Source organism: Schistocerca cancellata, chromosome 1 (assembly GCF_023864275.1).
Source record: "Schistocerca cancellata isolate TAMUIC-IGC-003103 chromosome 1, iqSchCanc2.1, whole genome shotgun sequence".
Classification (NCBI taxonomy): domain Eukaryota; kingdom Metazoa; phylum Arthropoda; class Insecta; order Orthoptera; family Acrididae; genus Schistocerca; species Schistocerca cancellata.
The window spans coordinates 681,831,625-681,850,763 of record NC_064626.1 but is presented as its reverse complement, the minus strand read 5'-3'; the positions used below and the strand labels follow the sequence as shown (position 1 = coordinate 681,850,763).

Genomic DNA, 19,139 nt, shown 5'->3' with positions numbered 1-19,139 from the left:
AGAGTACAGCTGGTTGGTGGTCATGCCCACATAAAAGTCTGTGCAAGAGTTGCTGCGTAGGTGCTGTATGACGTGCCTACTTTCACAGGGACTCGTACCTTTGGTAGTATAAGCTACATCTTTGACATAACTGGAATAGAATGTGCCAGATATGTGCATAGGACAGGTTTTGCAACTGAGTCTTCCATGGAGATGTGTCTCATGTGACAAGGGGTTGGAAGTAGGTATGGCATAAAGGTGGATCAGGATTTTTCATAAGTTGTGTGGGTGGCAAAGTAATGCTTTGAGAGGGGTAAGAAATATTTTTAGTAGGATGTTTCTCATTTCAGGACATGACAATCTGTAATCGAATTTTTGGTGAAGGATGTGGTTAAAATTTTCCACTCTGTAATCATATTGGGTAGTGAAGGATGTGTTCTTTTGTAGCTACTTTATGGGGATTGTTGGAGTAAATAGGGGTGTAAATAGATATGGCATTAGAGATCTCATTTTGATTGGATTTGGAGGGTAGTGTTTGTGTGTGAAAGGCTTTATAAGATCTTCAGCATACTGGACAATGAATTGCCCATCACTGCAGATGTGCCATCTGCAGGTGGTCAGGCGTGTAGCAGAGACTTTTTTGCATATAAAAGATGGAAAGCTATCAAACTGGAGTTACTGTTGATTGTGGGCTCATATGGAACCTCCGGCAAGATGGAGGTCAATGTCTAGAAAGGCGATGGTGAGAAAGTGTTGGGTCTGTGGAGGAAAAGATGTATTCTCTCTCTCTCTCTCTCTCTCTCTCTCTCTCTCTCTCTCTCTCTCTCTCCCCCCCCCCCCTCCCTCTCCCTACCACCCCCCTTCTCTCTCTCTCTCTCTCTCTCTCTCTCTCTCTCTCTGTGTGTGTGTGTGTGTGTGTGTGTGTGTGTATGTGTGTGTGTGTGTGTGTGTGTGTGTGTGTGTTGGTTGTGAAGAAGGACATTGTGTGAAAGCTCAAAAGCATTTTCTGTCTTGTGTATGTGTATATCAAACACTCAAAATCCCCAACTGTACGGTAAGTTGATACCTTCACTCTCTCTGTTATATGTATTTCTTCTGGCACAGATAGTCACTAGGCTTTTATAACACAGTTATTTTATGTTTTCATGGGAAGCTATTATATGACATGTCTTTTTTTGTTGCAGTACCAACAAGAAGGGATCGAATTTGCTCATATTCAGTTCACAGATAATACGTCTTGTTTGGAACTGATTGAGAAACCACCACGGTGCATACTTAAACTCCTAACTGAACAGTGTCATATGCCAAAGGTAAGCATACACCAAATCCAGTGATGTTCATTTAAAATTCTACATATTTGTGCTGGTGATGAAAATAACACTATTGAATCAGTGTTTGCAGACATGAAAATACTGCAGAATAATACAGTGTTTTAAAATTAAGTTTTGTTTGTTGACAAAAATTCAGTAAAATCGTTTTCATTTGTGCAGATTAATGTCTGACATCATGTTTTGAGGAGAGACAAACAATGTGCATTTAAGCAATAGAAGTAGAACAGTGTGTTCTCAGAGTCTTTCGAGACGGCATACATGAATAAAAAGTTCTCGGTTTTCAAGCCGCGTCAATTCGAATAAAATCCTCGAGCTTTTGATGACCATCTCTGCCATCATTGTCAGGAGTTCAGTGAACTCCTGATGACGATGGTGAAGATGGTCATCCAAAGCTCGAGGATTTTATTCGAAGTAGAGCAGTGGTTCTCAACTCAGGGGTAATAACCCTGTGAGGGATAATGAAATTTTTTGAGGAGTAAAAACAAAGGGGTTCAATTGCGTTTTGGTCATGAAACTGTATTATTTTTAAAAGATCATTACTGTTATCAGTAATTTGTAGGACTGTAATGCTAATTGTATAAGTTATGAATAATTACTTTTCTTCTGATACTAACATTGTGTGTGACACAGTGTGGATCTGTGGACAGTAACATTCAGACATATACATCACATATGTTTAAATATCTCTGAAAAATGCCTTATCTGAGTTGTAGTTAGTTCTTACAATACACCAAAAATTTCTTCATTATACACTTTGCAACCATAAATGAATAAACTGACAGCACAGCATAATGGTAATTATGTAATTGCTACTACACTGATGTATGGCTTACACTCTGTTGTTATTATTATTATTACTGTTGTTGTTGTTGTTATTACTGTTATTATTATTATTATTATTATTATTATTATTATTATTATTGTTTACAGTCTCTGGACTGAAGATCACACCAACAACAACATATTTTGTTTAGGCTTTTATTTCTGATGAGCAATTTTTATCCATTGTGGCCTCTTGTTTATGAAACTGAACCCAGATTTCATGTATCACATAAGGATTTTACAGAATTTCATTTTAGATAGGTACTTAACCTCTAATATGAGTATAGGAAATTAAGCACAGAAAGGTAACTATAACTATCTAAAAATGAAATCATTAAAGGTAACTGTGTAATGATTACATTGTTTGTCAATATATAACATTAGGTTTGGCACATGGAAAGTCTAGGATGTACAATTAATGACTTAAAACTCACTTCCTTTTGCTGCAGAAGTGTGATCTTCGAGATTACCTTACGTGTTGAGACTCCACATTGTCCCTCTTCATAGACAGCAATAGTCAGCTAAAAATGCAAAATTCCACTTACCATGATGATGCCTTTGTACCTTTTCTCATATTCTGGTGGAATCGATCCCCTTCTTCTTCACTAAAATCTCCCAAGTTTTCAGGGGAAAAGTCGAAATGGCTTTGAAGGAAATGCAGCTTGGAGCTCATATTACAACCTAAATTTTTCATATCTTCCACAAATTTCTTGTAGCCTGGGTACTTCATCAAATTCTTGAATCCTACCCAAGCCATTCTTTCCTCATAAGTCATCATATCCTTAAATCATACGTCTGTCATTACATTTCTTATCTGTCGTCCACAATGATTCCTTCTTTCAATTTAGCAACAGACAGGAAGGAGAATTTCTGATGGGTGGACTTAAGACTTTCACCATCTTTATTCAATTCCTTTGAAAATTGTTTTGTGATCCTGAGTGTAATGTGGAGGGGTGGAAGAATAATTTTCTCTCAATTCAACAAACTTGCTTTTATAACAGTTTTGTCTCCCGGATCCAGATCTGTTCTAGCTGCCCATTCCTTTCTAACCCAATGTAAATCAGATCCCTGACCATCCCATAGGCAAGGGAAGCATAGATATTTTGTGTAGCCTTTCTGTTGTCCATGAAGCATTCCTACAACCTTTACATCACCATGCACCATCCATTCATGCTCTGAAGATGCAGTGCAGTGTTTTGTAGTGTTCCTTCAAGACATGAGAGTACATTACAGGTATCGAACCACAGTTATTGGTAATGTGTAGGAGTACAGCCTTGATATTTTTTTGGGTTCCGTCAAGAAATAACCTCCATACTTTCTTGTTGTATGTGATTCCACATGTTGATACTACTCCTTCTATGTTATTACCATAAACAAGACAGCCATCTTCAGTGAACTACTAATGAAACTCCTCATCTGCTGTCTGATACTGGGAGAGTGTTGTTCCAAGGGCTATCAGTCTTCCCTTCTTTAAATGAGAACCCAAAATTTGTGACAAATCCTTTGAGAAACCCAGATGTCTTACTAAGTCATTTAGTTCACCTTGGATAAGCAGCTCTGCTTTCAGCTCTTCTGTGGGCACCAAAACTTCATTACTATCTGTAAAATTGGGTTATTACATAGAGTTACAGGTGGGTTAGTTTGGGGAATGCTGAGTCCATGTGGTACGGATGTGGTGGCTGATTTCAACTTTGTGTATACAATGCCTTTAATACTCTTTTTTTGTTATGGCCCTCAGCCTTTTCCATGCAAAAATAACAGTCATTATGTAGCTTGTTTGCTCTCGTCATATCATCAGAATTCCAAAAGATAATGTCTTCTGCTTCCTCTGGATCTGTTTTCTTAATGACACTTATGTGGCACGAATATTTTATCTTGGTCTCCTAATTTGACACCAAAATTAGCAAGGTAAGTTTTTTAGATGAAGCAAAAACATTGGAACTGCCTACACACTGTCATTTTTAGGAGCTTGCTTTTATCACTACTGGCTGTTTTCGATTACTCTAATGTATTATGTTGACCACTGTACATTGTGATTCACCAATTTTAGCAGAAGCAGAAATACATAATTATATAAAAACTGTGTGTGTTAAAGGAAATCTGATACCATATTTGTAAACAGCTCTAAGAAACAATTTAAAAACACCTATTTTCATGCAAAGCCCCAACGTGATGTTACCCAGTGTTATGACTAAACATGAGACACGAAACATTGACAGCCTGTGAAGCCTTAAATTTTAGCCATTTCTGAAGTAAGTAATTCAGCAATCACGTGAATTTACAAACTGTAATTTGTAGCACACAATTGCTGACTTGGTTGATTTTAAATGACGATGCAAGGATGGGCGAAGCAAGTGTCATGGGGAGAGGAGTAGTGGAGGGAAAGCACGTTTTGTAACAAATATCCACCCTCCTGTGGATAGTTAGCTTTCTTTTCTGAGAAGGAGTTGTAGGTAACACTTGTGATGAACTGATGATTGCTTCATCACTTTATTAAAAAAATGGCATTAAAAATAAGCAGCACCAGCTGTCTCATTGACTTTTTTAATAAAAACCTACAAAAGATAAATATCATATACCTTTTGTTGTTTTTAAAGTAAAAGTGTTCAAAAAAGTCTTTTTCATTCTAAAATTTAGTAAGGTGGTAATGTTGATGACAGAGGGGTGAGGAGGGTCTCTAGCTAAAATCTGTTTGCACTCAGTGGCACTGGTCTCAGGGAGGTTCGGAACCACTGAAGTAATGTGCATCATAATAGCTCAAATTAAAATTTGTGGATATTTTTAATGGTATAAATGTGAATGATTAGAGCTAAAGACAGGGAGAAATTTCATAGTGTTAGTGGAAATGAAAAGTTAATAACAACGAAAAATTGGAAGTGGAGGGAGGAAAGGAAGAGAAAAGATTAGAGTAAGTCAGTGGAATGAAGAAACCTTTGATGGAGACAAATATGTAGAATATTGTTTTACTTTAAGTTCTTTTTTCTGAATCTTTTTTATATATTCTTAATGAATTTCTTGCTAGGGATCCGATCTGGCATATTTGACCAATCTTCATGCTGAATTTGAAAATCATCCAAATTATGTGAAAGGTGATGATAGAAGAAAATGGGAGAAGGAATTTGGTATTCATCATTATGCTGGTTGTGTGACATACTGTGTTGAAGGATTTGTTGACAAGAACCGTGATGTCCAGCAGGATGTTTTCTTTGACTTCATGAGTCGCTCGACAAATGACTTTGTACAGGAGATAACCAAATATCAGGTATAGTATGCATTATTTTATTCCTTGTACATAGAGATGACACTCATCAGACATTAGTAATTGAAGAAGGCTCAGTTTGATGATGGCAGGCCTTTAAAAATTTTGAATGTACATAGTGAAATATTTGTTTTGGTCATGAATCTTTACATGGAAAAAATATTTTCATCTTAGTAGCTTTTATAGCAGATGTGCTTTTGAACACCAAAAATCCTTAAATACTGTCTTACCAAAGAGGGCAAAAAAGTAGTAGAACTTAAAGCATTTTGTGATGTTCTGAGACAGTTATAGTAGGACAGTCCACTTACCAGATTGTAACTTACTGTAAGATGAGAAAGCTTTTCTACAGAGAATTTCTTTATTACTACCTTTATAATATAACGTCCATCTCTGACATTAAATAAATAACTGTTTATTATTATTACTATTACTATTTTTAATATTTTACAGTGAAGTAATGCTGTAGATATGTTATTGTTACTGTAAAATACACGTATATAGCTGCAATATTTTAATTTTTCTGCAAGTTTATATAAAATTTTGCCAGCATATATGATGGTGCACCAATTCTTGTCATTAATAACTGTTTCCAGCATGCATTGAAAGATTCTCAATTCTTTTAACAGGATTTAATGTGTTGTGCCACTAGAATGGGTACAATGTCATCTCGTGGTACAAGTAAGGGTAAACCAACAGTAAGTGACACATTTCGCCATCAGCTGCAGGCACTTGTTGATGTACTCCAAGCTACAAATCCATGGTGTGTAAATAATTGTCTTCCTATACTATTGTTTGGTCATTTAATGTTCTGTGTGTTGTCTAATTAATGTAGTGGCCAGGAAATATGAGAATTCTTTCTTTTGTTTCACTGTAAGCACAGATAATAGGTGTCCTCATACAATCTTCTTCCTTTTCAATCCTTATAGACATTTCTCTGAGTTTCATCAGAACAGAACATTAGTTTTTTTAGCATAACATTTTTCCATATACTCGTTATCTCATAGTAAAGCAGCAATTCTATAGTAGGCTACATGTATTAACTATTTATATTAAAAACAGATAGAAAACTGTAAAATATTTTAATGAGCAATATCAGATTGGGATGTGTATGGATTCTATTTTAAGTTAACATGGGCATGTAAGACAAGAAATTATTGTAACTAGGATTAAACTGAATATTTAATTTTTCGGTCACAAGAAATAAAGCATTCATACATTGATGAGTCAAAACATTAAAACCACTGCTCACTATGAGATAGAATGCTGCCTGGTGTATTTATGGACACAGGATATGGACAAGGGACAAATTTTTATGGCTTGGCACCTGTAATCAAGAAACTTTGGAATGGTGAAGCTGTTCCTGTGCTACTGTCATGAGCATCAATGGAAAGTAGTTGGAGGTCAGTGAAATTATGAGTAGGTGAAAAGGTGTTGGGCATCCAGATCATCACAGAATGTGGCAGTTGGTGGCTGCCCTACTGTTAAGCAGAATAGGTGGCAATCTGTCACTATTCTGCTTAACAGTAGGGCAACCACCAACCGCCACATTCTGTGATGACAGAGTACAGTGCTGCTGCATTGCATATAATGTCCAAGTTTTTCAGAGAACAGTGTTCACTGTACATCACTGAGCGTGGGACTCTGCTACGGACAACACCTATGTGCTCCCATGTTGACCCAACAATATAGCCTATTAGAATTGCAGTGGTCATTGGATAATTGAGATTGCACCACAGATCAATGGAAATGTGTCACTTGGTCGTAGCTGTTGCGCTAGCTTGGTGGTCGTGTCCGATATGCTGTCACCCAGGTGAAAGGTTGCTCAAAGCATATACTGTGCCACAGATGCAGGCTGGTTGGAGCAGTATTGTGCTTTGGCGGCACATTCAACTGGGCTTCCAGAGGATCCTTGTTAGTAATTGAAGGCACCTTGACAGCTGTGGACTACATAAATATAATTGTGGACCACTTACATCTCTTCATGCTTGATTTCTTTCCCGAAGGCAAGAGCATCTTCCAGCAGGACCATGACAGCATAAATATAATTTTAAACCACCTACATCTCTTAATGCTTGATTTTTTCCCAATGGCTAGAGCATCTTCCAGCAGGATAACTGTTTGTGTCACGAGGCCAGGGGGTATGAGGAGCATGGTAGTGAACTTACAATAATGTCTTGCCCACCAAATTCACCTGATCTTAACCTGATGGATAACATCTGGGATGCCATCGGACAGGAGTTCTGCACCCGCAAACCACATACCCATAATTTACAGGAATTATGTGATTTGTAAGTAGACTTCTGGTGCCACATACTTCCAGAAACCTACCTAGGACTTGCTGAATCCATACCATCCAGAACTGCTGCTGTGTTATGTTTCAAAAATGGATGAATACCCTATTACAAAGGTGGTTGTAATGTTTTGATTCACCAGTTTATGTCACGATATACTACAGTACCAATGTTGCATATAATATCCAAAATGATAGAGGTAAAAGGGAAAGTTTTATTGTCATAATTAAAAGCACTTTTTTTTTTTTAAGCAAAGGGAAATCTCTGTATCTGTAGGTCAAGGCCTTCAAGCTTCACCGAAACTCAACTGTATCCTTGATTGACTCATAACTGTAGCTGATTGTTGATATGACGATTCCTGCTTCTTTTCATGTGACAGCCTTGGCATATTTTTGCTGATGATTTATCTAAAATTAGGTCCACTTAGTCAACTTTGGAGTTACTGTAATACTTTCTATTTTATATATCGTGTAAAATGATCACAAGATGAAATACTTGCACCTGCTGAATTACCAAATGGGTTTCAAGCAAAGCTCAAAAGCCTTATGCAGTGCACATAAACAGTGTAGTCTTGTTTTGAAATTTATTGTCTCTCACTATAACTTAAAGCAGATAATATTTGTCAACATTTTTAATCTGAATGAACAAGAGCAACAATCTTCACAGTTATGTTAAAAATAGTCGTCTTTGATTGTCGAGAAATCCCTTTCTGTTGGTGGGGTACACCTTGGACCATAACTGACTTCTTGTAAGTTCATTGTGTTGTTCCCTTCTGTTTCCGTCTTGTATTTTCCTGGCTTATCCAGGATTATACATGCTGTTAACATTATTACTTTACAAATGCAGGGTGTAAAACTAATTGATCTAAGTTCCAGGATTTTGGACTTGTGACAGTAAAAATTTTAACAGATTATTTATTTATTCTTTTGTTAAATGCTGAGAATGATGAGCATTTCCAGGTGCAGTAACAACTTTAAGAAAACTAGATCAAACAGATTTTTTTTACAATTTTTCAGTCAGAAAATACCCATATTAAATTTTCCATTCTGCTATAAGTCCAATCCTTATTAAGTTGTAAAATTTCAAATTTTCTTAATTTCTTTTTTAAATATCATCAACAGTAAATAAACATGAAAGTTATGAATTACACAGTAGAAACATAAGCCGTTAAAAAAATTGGAATGAAACCAAAAAAAGTAACAAAATTTATGCAAAACTTGTTTGTTGGTGTGGGGTCAGAGTTATACTTCCTACCAGTTCTTGAATCCTGTTCCATATTTCTTTTCTATTACTCTTTTCCATTTTCTGATAAACTGAAACCTTAGAGACCTACTTCACAAACACACAGATTTAAGTGGAACAGTGAACTGAAAAGGCAGCAAACTACATTACAGTAAGATATGGGTCCCATATCTTTGGTGTACAGTTATCTCTGGCCGTAGTGGTGGCACCAGCCATTGGCATTATAAATAACTACAAGGTGTAAGAGTTTCCACTTAAATCATACAGTTATGCTTTAATGTCCGTGCATAAATTACTGTGGAAGACTAAATTGCCTTTTGCCCATTTAGCTTTTCCACTCTATAAATTATTACTCAAATACTTTTTTTTTTCAGCTCCTTGATATTCCATCTTGCAAAATTTTTGTATTTTATTATTTTGTCCATCCCTTTCCAACACAGTGCTGTATGGTGTCCATGCAAGCATCTTACATTTGAGAGAGGAGCTTCGCAAGCATGGTACTAGAAATGGTGGCAGTACTTCCCTACATTGCTTATTGTTCTAATGAATGTGTTCAGAACTATTCAAGTGTGTTTGATACATTTGGGAAGTCAGTTTGTGATCTCAGATTAAAAATTATTACAAACCAATGAAAGATCATTAACTAGTGTTTAAAAATTAAAAAAAAGATTAGAAATAAAAACCATGTACAAATGAATCAATTGCAGTAAAAGATGGAAAATGCTGTTAATAAAAAGGAAGTTGTAGACTGACTCAATCAATGATAAAACATATTATATTCACCACTGTGGTCTGTTATATAATAATTGCTTCTTATTATACTCAAGCTCTTCTCTTTTTGTATAATATATATTAGTACTTACTTATTCATAACTGTGCAACGAAAATGAATATGCTATCAATGTAAATTGTGTTCTTTGTGGCAGGTATGTGCGATGTATTAAACCAAACATGCAGAAATCCCCTAATAACTATAACGAAAAGTTGGTGCTCGACCAACTTAAATATTTGGGCATGTTGGATATAATACGTATTCGCAAGGAGGGCTATCCAGTACACATGCCATTTGATGAGTTTATACAAAGATACAGGTGTCTCATTGGTTCGGCGCAAAAACTACCATCTTGCCCTAAAGAAGCTGTTAAGTAAGTTGTTGTCACAATTGCACATCTCTTTTCTGCTCTAATAATTCACTCAAAATTAAAGTGAATAATTAGTAGAAGAGGAGTTTTTACTTGTGAGTTTAAAAAATGGAGGAAAAGATAAGGCAATCCACTTTGTGGATCTGAAGAGATATAAGATCCAGGAAATAAAGGGTTTGGAGGGATTTTTCCTTTATTTTAGCAGAATTTCCAGTTTTCTTTTTCTTGCTGAACCAATTAAAGAAAACCCTGGAATCTCAAGATTCATCTGTGTTTTTAAACATATGTGTTCCAGACCAGTTCAGGTTTTTTCAGTTTCAGTGGTTGGAAACTCCTCTTCTGCAGCAGTGTTACCTGGTTTTATTTGGATTTGCTTGTTTCCTTATATTTTGAATGGTACACTGCAATTTGTATGCTAATTTGTATGAATGTGTTACACAAAACCACTGTGGTAAGGAAATTGTCATAAAACTTCAGTGACTTTTTGCACTTCTAGAGGACGTAATTCTTATGAAACCTATTTAGTGCTTAAACAGGCAAGTCCTCCTGCTCAGTGAGAAGGGGGAACCAGTTTTAAATTAACAACTGAGACAAAGATATGTGTTTATAAAATAAAAATAAAAAAAATAAAAAAACTGCAGAGTGTGGAAGGAGAGAAAGCTTTATAAAATATAAGACCAAAACTGCAAACCTGAGTTACAAAAGAGAGAGACAAAGAGGCAGAAAACTGAATGTGGGAAAGGGGTTGGAAAGTTGATAATGGAAATTAGATAGGAAGAAAGAGAGTGGAAAGTAGACAGAAATTACCAGACAATTAGAATGTAGTTTGAAGTTGGATAGATGCAACAGGTCATGGATATGGTCTTGGAAACCATAATTCAGTTTATGTAAACTTTTTATTGAGTAACTTAAAAGAGGATTTTATGGTTTCCAGGAAGCAGCAAACCATGGTGTCTGATACAGTGGTGGTATTATCACTTTCTGAATCCATGGAAAAGTGGGCTGTTGAATCTCAGTAGAAACCAAGGCTGAATTCCACAGCGCTATTATTGTAAGGAGATGAGCACAGATAGTCATCCATCTGTCTTGCCTTTGGTTTTCAATTATTCCCTTGAATCACATGGCGAAAATGTTTAACCTTTGCTTCACTGATACAGCACAATCAATAAAATGTTGACAGAGGAAAAATAATTCCTTCCTGATACATGTCATAATTTATTTACTTTCATTTTCTACCTGCAGATCTCAATAAAAGCTCTCAAATAATCAGCCTATTCATAAAGCTGGAAGTGCATTTGAAAATAAAGGTATTGTGTTTCACTGAGCTCCGCTACTAATTGCGAAGTGAAAGAAGACAGACTAGATTTTGTGATGTTATTGTTCTATTTCCTTGTTGACACAAGGTTAGGACTGCATAAGAGGCAGAGGAAAAAATAGGAAACAGCAATGGACCTCAATTTTCTGTATATACTCATCTATATTTTACAAGTTCAGAAATAAAATTCATCAACCTGTCTAGTTAACAAATCTAGTAACATGCAGATTAAGTTACTGGTTTTATATATAGTCTATCAGCAGTAGATATTTAATTTCTGTTTAACTATTCACATGTCTGCTTTGCCTCCAATTTGGTAGGTATGATCATTATTACCATTTAATAATTACATATTTTGTCATACATATTTTATTGTACTGTATCTCAAAATAGTTGTGAACTGGTATACATTCCTATATTGTCCACCTGCTGCCCCTCCCTCCCACTTTCTTATCCTATGAACCAATTTTCAGTCTTGTTTATGTGCCTTTTGACAACTCAGTACGTCTACTATTTGATGAGTTGATACTTTTCCTCTTAAACTATTTACATTCACCAGGACTTCCAATTACCATATTTATTCCTTCTTGTTCTATAATTTAAAAAGTATGCATCTTTTAATATTATTGCAGATCTATAATCAAACTACAGAAAGCAGAAAGTACAGAATGGCAAGTCGGTAAAAGCAAAGTATTCTTGCGGAATTGTGTACATGAACCCCTGGAAGATGCACGAGGTCAGATAGTGAGGTGCATGGCTACTCGTATTCAGACATGCTGGCGACGACATTGTTGTCAAAGGGGTGAGTGTTATCATAGTGTCATGCTTTCTACTTCACAGAGTGTTCAGTTATAATTTGTGATTAAAATATCACAGAAAACTTATAAAATAACCACTAAGGTTGTACGTCTTACACATTCAAACATCGGCCTTAGAAATATAAAGTCCAGTTTTTCGAATGCTACATTTTTTCATGCTATATCAGTTTCAGTTACTGAGGTTTTCATTTAATTTTGTAGAGAAAACTTACAGTTTGTTCCTTTTGCCTTTTGGAAATTTCTCAATTTTGTTTGCATTTCACATGTCTCTCCTCTTGATTAGGATCTGTTGTGAAGGGATGAAAACTGAACTTTATGAAGTCTCAGGAATTATACAATATCATCCATGTGATCTGGTAGAAAAGAGAATCTCTGCTAAGACAGGTACAAAAAGATAAAGGTCAAATCTCAATTTGATCAAGACGGAGGTCATGATTTAGCAATAAAAATGACATTTATTAGTAAAGTTCAAAAATTACAATACTGAATCAGCAAGTCAAAGACCTAAAGGATTTTACAAAATAATGAAAGTGCAATTGGAAATTAATGAAGGATGCAACATAAGGAAGATTCATTCTGGCATTAAGATTACTTTGGCATATTACAAAGTGGCATATTGTGAATATAAGTTTACAAACCTATGACAAATCAAAAGATAACTTATTGTTACTAGTGGTGGACACATGGTTCAAAATCATATGTCCACTACTAGAAACAGTAAGTTATTTTTAGATTTGTCTTAGATGTGTCACATGTTCATTAATCTGTCAGTGGTTTATGACTGGAAGCAAACACATTCTTTTTGTGTGCAGTAATTTCCTTACTTCTTGAATTGTCAAATACGAGAGCTTTGTTTAGACAAAGTGCAAGAAGTACTTTGACATTCGGGTAGGGGAGAGTGAGACAAAACTGAAACATAAGGCTGCCAAAGTTTATCATATTTTCATGAAATGCCACTTAAGTTGAAATGTTTTTTTTTTTTTTTCTTTTTGCTAATCTAAGGAAATCTCATTCATGTCGAAATATTATATTTTCATTGTCTGCAACAGAATACCTGAGGACACGAAAGGCTGCTCTCAGGATACAGCATGCATACCGTGGCTGGAGGCAACGTCTGCAATTTCTCAAGGAACGCCGCGCTGCAATTGTCATCCAGTCCCACTTACGAGGAGTTTTTGCACGAGAAGTATGTTCAGATCTTAACTGTATCAGTAAAAAGTTGTAGAATTAGCTTTTAAGTACACTGTGTGTGTATATGTGTGTGGGGGAGGGGGGTCGTTGTCAACATGGTCAAGCACATTATACATTTTTGGGTTATTGTATCTTGATTGTTGATATAACAAACAGCATGGACTAAAACTTTCTTAATTTGTCAAACAATGTAGAAATCTCACCAAAAATGCCAAGAAAATATTATAACAATATAATGAAAAGGGTAGCTGCTACTCATCATAAAGCACAGATGCTGAGTCACAGAAAGGCACAACAGAAAGATTGTCAAAAAGTTATCTTTCGGCCAACAAACCCTTTGTCAAAAATATACAACATACACACACTCAGACTAACGCAGCTCTCACACACATGACCACAGTCCCTGGCAGCTGCAGCTAGATTGCTAGCAGCAGGGAATTATGGGAGAGGCAACCAGGTGGGGTTAGGGAGGAGGCTGGGGTGGGGAGTGGGAGAGAGAGCAGGGTAGGGATCTGGGATGGTAAAATGCTGCTGGGAACATCAAGGGACAAGGCAGAGAGTGGAGCAGCTAGGTGCAGTCAGGAGGTGGGGGTAGCAGAAAAGGAGGGGAGTAAAAAGACCAGATGTGTTGGTGGAATAGAAGGTTGTGTAGTGCTGGAATGGGAACAGGAAAGGGGCTAGATGGATAAGGACAATGACTAATGAAGGGTAAGGCCAGGAGGGTTACGGGAACATAGGATGTATTGCAGGGAGAGTTCCCACCTGCACAATTCAGAAAAGCTGGTGTTGATGGATAAGATCCAGATGGCACAGGCTGTGAAGCAGTCATTGAAATGAAGGACGTTGTATTGGGCAGTGTGCTCAACAACAGGATGGTCCAGTTGTTTCCTGGCCACAGTTTGTTGGTGCCCGTTCTTGTTGGTTGTCATGCCTACATAGAATAAAGCACAGTAGTTGCAGGTTAGCTTGTAGATCACATGACTGGTGTCACAGGTAGCCCTACCTTCTATGCGACAGATGATGTTTGTGACAGGACTGGAGTAGGTGATGGTGGGAGGATGTATGGGACAGGTCTTGCATTAGGTCTATTATATGGATATGAGCCATGAGACAAGGGACTGGGAGCAGGGGTTGTGTAGGGATGGGCAAGGATATAGTGTAGGTTTTGGTGGGTGGTGGAATACCACTGTGGGAGGAGTGGGAAGGATAGTGGGTAGCACAATTCTCATTTCAGGGCACAATGAGAGTTAGTCAAAACCCTGGCAGAGAACATAATTCAGTTGCTCGAGCCCTGGGTGTGCTGAGTCAAGGGGGGGAATGTTCTTCTCTGGCTGGACTGTGTAGATTTTGGAGGTGACGGGAAAGATAAGGCATGGGAGATCTGTTCTTGTACAAGGTTTGGAGGGTAATTATGATCTGTAAAGGCCTCAATGAGACCCTCAGTATACACTCCTGGAAATGGAAAAAAGAACACATTGACACCGGTGTGTCAGACCCACCATACTTGCTCCGGACACTGCGAGAGGGCTGTACAAGCAATGATCACACGCACGGCACAGTGGACACACCAGGAACCGCGGTGTTGGCCGTCGAATGGCGCTAGCTGCGCAGCATTTGTGCACCGCCGCCGTCAGTGTCAGCCAGTTGGCCGTGGCATACGGAGCTCCATCGCAGTCTTTAACACTGGAAGCATGCCGCGATAGCGTGGACGTGAATCGTATGTGCAGTTGACGGACTTTGAGCGAGGGCGTATAGTGGGCATGCGGGAGGCCGGGTGGACGTACCGCCGAATTGCTCAACACGTGGGGCGTGAGGTCTCCACAGTACATCGATGTTGTCGCCAGTGGTCGGCGGAAGGTGCACATGCCCGTCGACCTGGGACCGGACCGCAGCGATGCACGGATGCACGCCAAGACCGTAGGATCCTACGCAGTGCCGTAGGGGACCGCACCGCCACTTCCCAGGAAATTAGGGACACTGTTGCTCCTGGGGTATCGGCAAGGAACCATTCGCAACCGTCTCCATGAAGCTGGGTTACGGTCCCGCACACTGTTAGGCCGTCTTCCGCTCACGCCCCAACATCGTGCAGCCCGCCTCCAGTGGTGTCGCAACAGGTGTGAATGGAGGGACGAATGGAGACGTGTCGTCTTCAGCGATGAGAGTCGCTTCTGCCTTGGTGCCAATGATGGTCGTATGCGTATTTGGCGCTGTGCAGGTGAGCGCCACAATCAGGACTGCATACGACCGAGGCACACAGGGCCAACATCATGGTGTGGGGAGTGATCTCCTACACTGGCCGTACACCACTGGTGATCGTCGAGGGGACACTGAATAGTGCACGGTACATCCAAACCGTCATCGAACCCATCGTTCTACCATTCCTAGACCGGCAAGGGAACTTGCTGTTCCAACAGGACAATGCACGTCCGCATGTATCACGTGCCACCCAACGTGCTCTAGAAGGTGTAAGTCAACTATCCTGGCCAGCAAGATCTCCGGATCTGTCCCCCATTGAGCATGTTTGGGACTGGATGAAGCGTCGTCTCACGCGGTCTGCACGTCCAGCACGAACGCTGGTCCAACTGAGGCGCCAGGTGGAAATGGCATGGCAAGCCGTTCCACAGGACTACATCCAGCATCTCTACGATCGTCTCCATGGGAGAATAGCAGCCTGCATTGCTGCGAAAGGTGGATATACACTGTACTAGTGCCGACATTGTGCATGCTCTGTTGCCTGTGTCTATGTGCCTGTGGTTCTGTCAGTGTGATCATGTGATGTATCTGACCCCAGGAATGTGTCAATAAAGTTTCCCCTTCCTGGGACAATGAATTCACGGTGTTCTTATTTCAATTTCCAGGAGTGTATTTCGAGAGGGGCTACTCATTACTACAGGTGCAATGGCCGTGGGTGACTAGGCTGTATGGAAGGGACTAGTTGGTATGGAATGGCTGGCAGCTGTCGAAGTGGAGGTATTGCTGGGGGTTGGTGGGTTTCATATGGAAAGTGTTATATCCTAGCCAGTAATGCCAACCGAGCCCGCTGCCAAAAGGTTGGCAGCATCAAAGTCCGGACGCCGTCCGCATAAGCAGCGCCAGCGATAGAGGAAATCGCCGCAAGTCTGCGCGCGCCACCGCTGGCTTCTGGCTTCTTAAGCGCTGGAGTCGCGAGCGCTAGGACAGTTCTGTATTCGCCGCTCAGTGGTATACTCGCCACCGATTTGTGTACTTGCTAGTCAGTTGTGTGTTCATCGCAGCAGAGTTGTTGTTTGTTGTCAGCCGACGCTGACCTAGCCGCTCCGACTCGAACTAGACAGATTTCTGTAGACACGGAGTTCACTACTGTGTTTCTGTATCTTCGTTAATAAAGATAAGTACCGACTTTTATTTAATCAGAGTGTTTGGGTTTTCATCTTTCTGTTCACTGTTCCAGCGGACCGGTCGGCCCGCTATTAAAAGTGTGGCGGTGACTTCGTAAGCCGTTTCTACAGCGAAGTGTTTGTCGCTACGAACCCCGCCACAAAAGAAAGAGGTATAGATGTAACCATCTTTGAGGTGGAGGTCAACATCGAGGAAGGTGGCTTGATCAGTTGAGTAGGTCCAGGTGAAGTGAATGGGTGAGAAGATGTTGAGGTTATGGAGGGATGTGATTAGGGAATTCTAATCCTTAATCTAGATCATGAAGATATCATCAGTGAATCTTAACGAGATGAGGAGTTTGGGATTCTGGGTGTTTAGGAAGGATTCCTCTAGACGGCCCATACGTAGGGTGGCATAGGATAGTGTGAGTGCCCATAGCCATACTCCAGATTTGTTTGTAGGTAATCCCTTCAAAGGAGAAGTAATTGTGAGTGAGGATGTAGTTGGTCACGGTGACTAGGAAGAAGATAGTTGGCTTCGAATTCCTCAGGCATTGGGAAGGATAGTGTTGAATAGTGATAAGGCCATGGAGATTAGGATATGTTAGTGTAAAGGGAGGTGGCATCAATAGTGACGAGCAGGGAACCATGTGGTGAAGGAACAGGAACTGTGGAGATTTGGTGGAGGAAATGGGTGGTATCTTTTTTATAGGGTAGTTGCGGGTAATAGGCTGAAAGTGTTGTCTACAAGAGCAGAGATTCTCTCAGTGGGGGCACAGTGACCAGCCACAATGGGGCATACTTGGTGGTTGGGTTTATGGACTTTAGGAAGCACGTAGAAGTTAGGAGTGCGGGGAATGGTAGGGGTGAGGAGAGAAATGGGCTCTAGGAAGAGATTCTTGGTCTGACCTAAGGAATTGAGGAGAGACTGGAGATCCTGCTGGAATGGGGTCACTGTGGCAGGGTTTGTAGATGGATGAGTCAGACAGCTGGTGGAGTCCTTCTGCCATGTAATTCTTGTGGTTAAAAACAACAGTGGTGGAGGCTTTGTCAGCAGTTAGGATTGTAAGGTGGAGATTAGTTTTTAGGTGGTGGATTGTGAGCCTTTGTGCAGATGTAAAATTAGTTTGCATGTTGAGGGATTTGGGAAATGTGGTGAGGCAAGGTTCGAGGTTAAGAAATTCTGGGAAGTTAACAGGGGGTGATTTGGGGGCAGTGGGGGTGGATCACAGTTGAAAGGATAGGTGAGCTGAGTTAGGCAGGGCTCAACACTGGTCTATGGTTGAGTCTGATTGGTAGAGTTGGTGGCACTGTAGGAACCTGGATAAGGAGAGAAAGTCTTTAACAAGTCTTGCATGATTGATTTTTTTTCTTTCTGAGGGGGGGGGGGGGGGGTTGTGACCGTGTTTCGTGTCTGTTTAAGTTCTGGATTCTGTGTGGTGTTGGGAGGGAGTTTCGGATGGTTGGGTAAATGAACTAGGTTTGCGAGAGAGAATTTGTCACCTATGAGGGGATGTAGGAGAGGTTTGGAGGTTGTTGTCGAGGTGGTGGTCAGTGTTAGTCCAAGGCAGGAGTAAGAAGCAAGCAGGTTGGAGAGTTTTTTGAGGTGGTGTTGTGATTGTTGCTTTAGTTCTGGAGGGCAAGAGTTTCAGTGTGTGTTATGGGATTTGGGAATTTGTGATTGCATAGCAGGAGAATTTTACGGATATAGAGAAGGTAGTGTAAGGAGATTTGGGCCTGACTGATATGGTTTTGCAATAGTATGTAGGTGAGTGCTAAGGAGTAGCAGAATCTGAACAGAGAGAGGTCATTGTGGAAGGAAAGGTGGCAGCTGGAGATGGGTAATTTGATAGTAAGGCAGTTTGGGGGATTCTATGAAGCAAGCAACAATGCAGGAACAGTATGTGGGACCGGATTCTGGCTAGGGATAAGGAAACTTTTCTGTATTGGTGCAGATGAAAAGAGCAAGGATCTATGGTGGTGGAAAAAATATGTAAGTAATGTAGAATTATGTGCGAAAAAATTTGCAAAAACACACTCAGACACATGGCGGAAAATTACAAAAGGGAAGAAACAGATGAAATAGAAATAAGTTGAAATCTTAGGGAGTACACAGATAGTGATAGGTGAGAACCAAATCAAATCAGGTCAATTCACAAGTCTTTGGCCAGAGCAGTCCCCTGTTGTGTCTTGGTTGACCTACGAATTACACAAAAAGCAGCAGACAACAAAAGAGAATAAAGTAGAACACTGAGAAAGACTCTTAAATATACTACTAACATGAAGTTTCCTATTGCTACGCAATTCCTCCACCTGAATGGCTGCTTATGCTTACTATTTTACAAGTTCCATGATAATGAGGCAGAACAAAATATGTTGCCTGTTCCAGAAGG

The 19,139-nt window shown here is 39.6% G+C and overlaps 1 protein-coding gene across 1 annotated transcript in view; it reads left to right on the top strand.

The window, feature by feature from the left end:
• Nucleotides 1-19,139, top strand: part of LOC126094508 (myosin-I heavy chain) — a 238,625-nt gene that overhangs the window by 39,848 nt on the left and 179,638 nt on the right. The window contains exons 7-12 of the mRNA XM_049908960.1: nucleotides 1,164-1,289; nucleotides 5,155-5,394; nucleotides 6,018-6,151; nucleotides 9,851-10,069; nucleotides 12,014-12,183; nucleotides 13,249-13,385. Coding sequence (XP_049764917.1) covers nucleotides 1,164-1,289; nucleotides 5,155-5,394; nucleotides 6,018-6,151; nucleotides 9,851-10,069; nucleotides 12,014-12,183; nucleotides 13,249-13,385 — 1,026 coding nt within the window. The remainder of the gene's footprint in view (nucleotides 1-1,163; nucleotides 1,290-5,154; nucleotides 5,395-6,017; nucleotides 6,152-9,850; nucleotides 10,070-12,013; nucleotides 12,184-13,248; nucleotides 13,386-19,139) is intronic.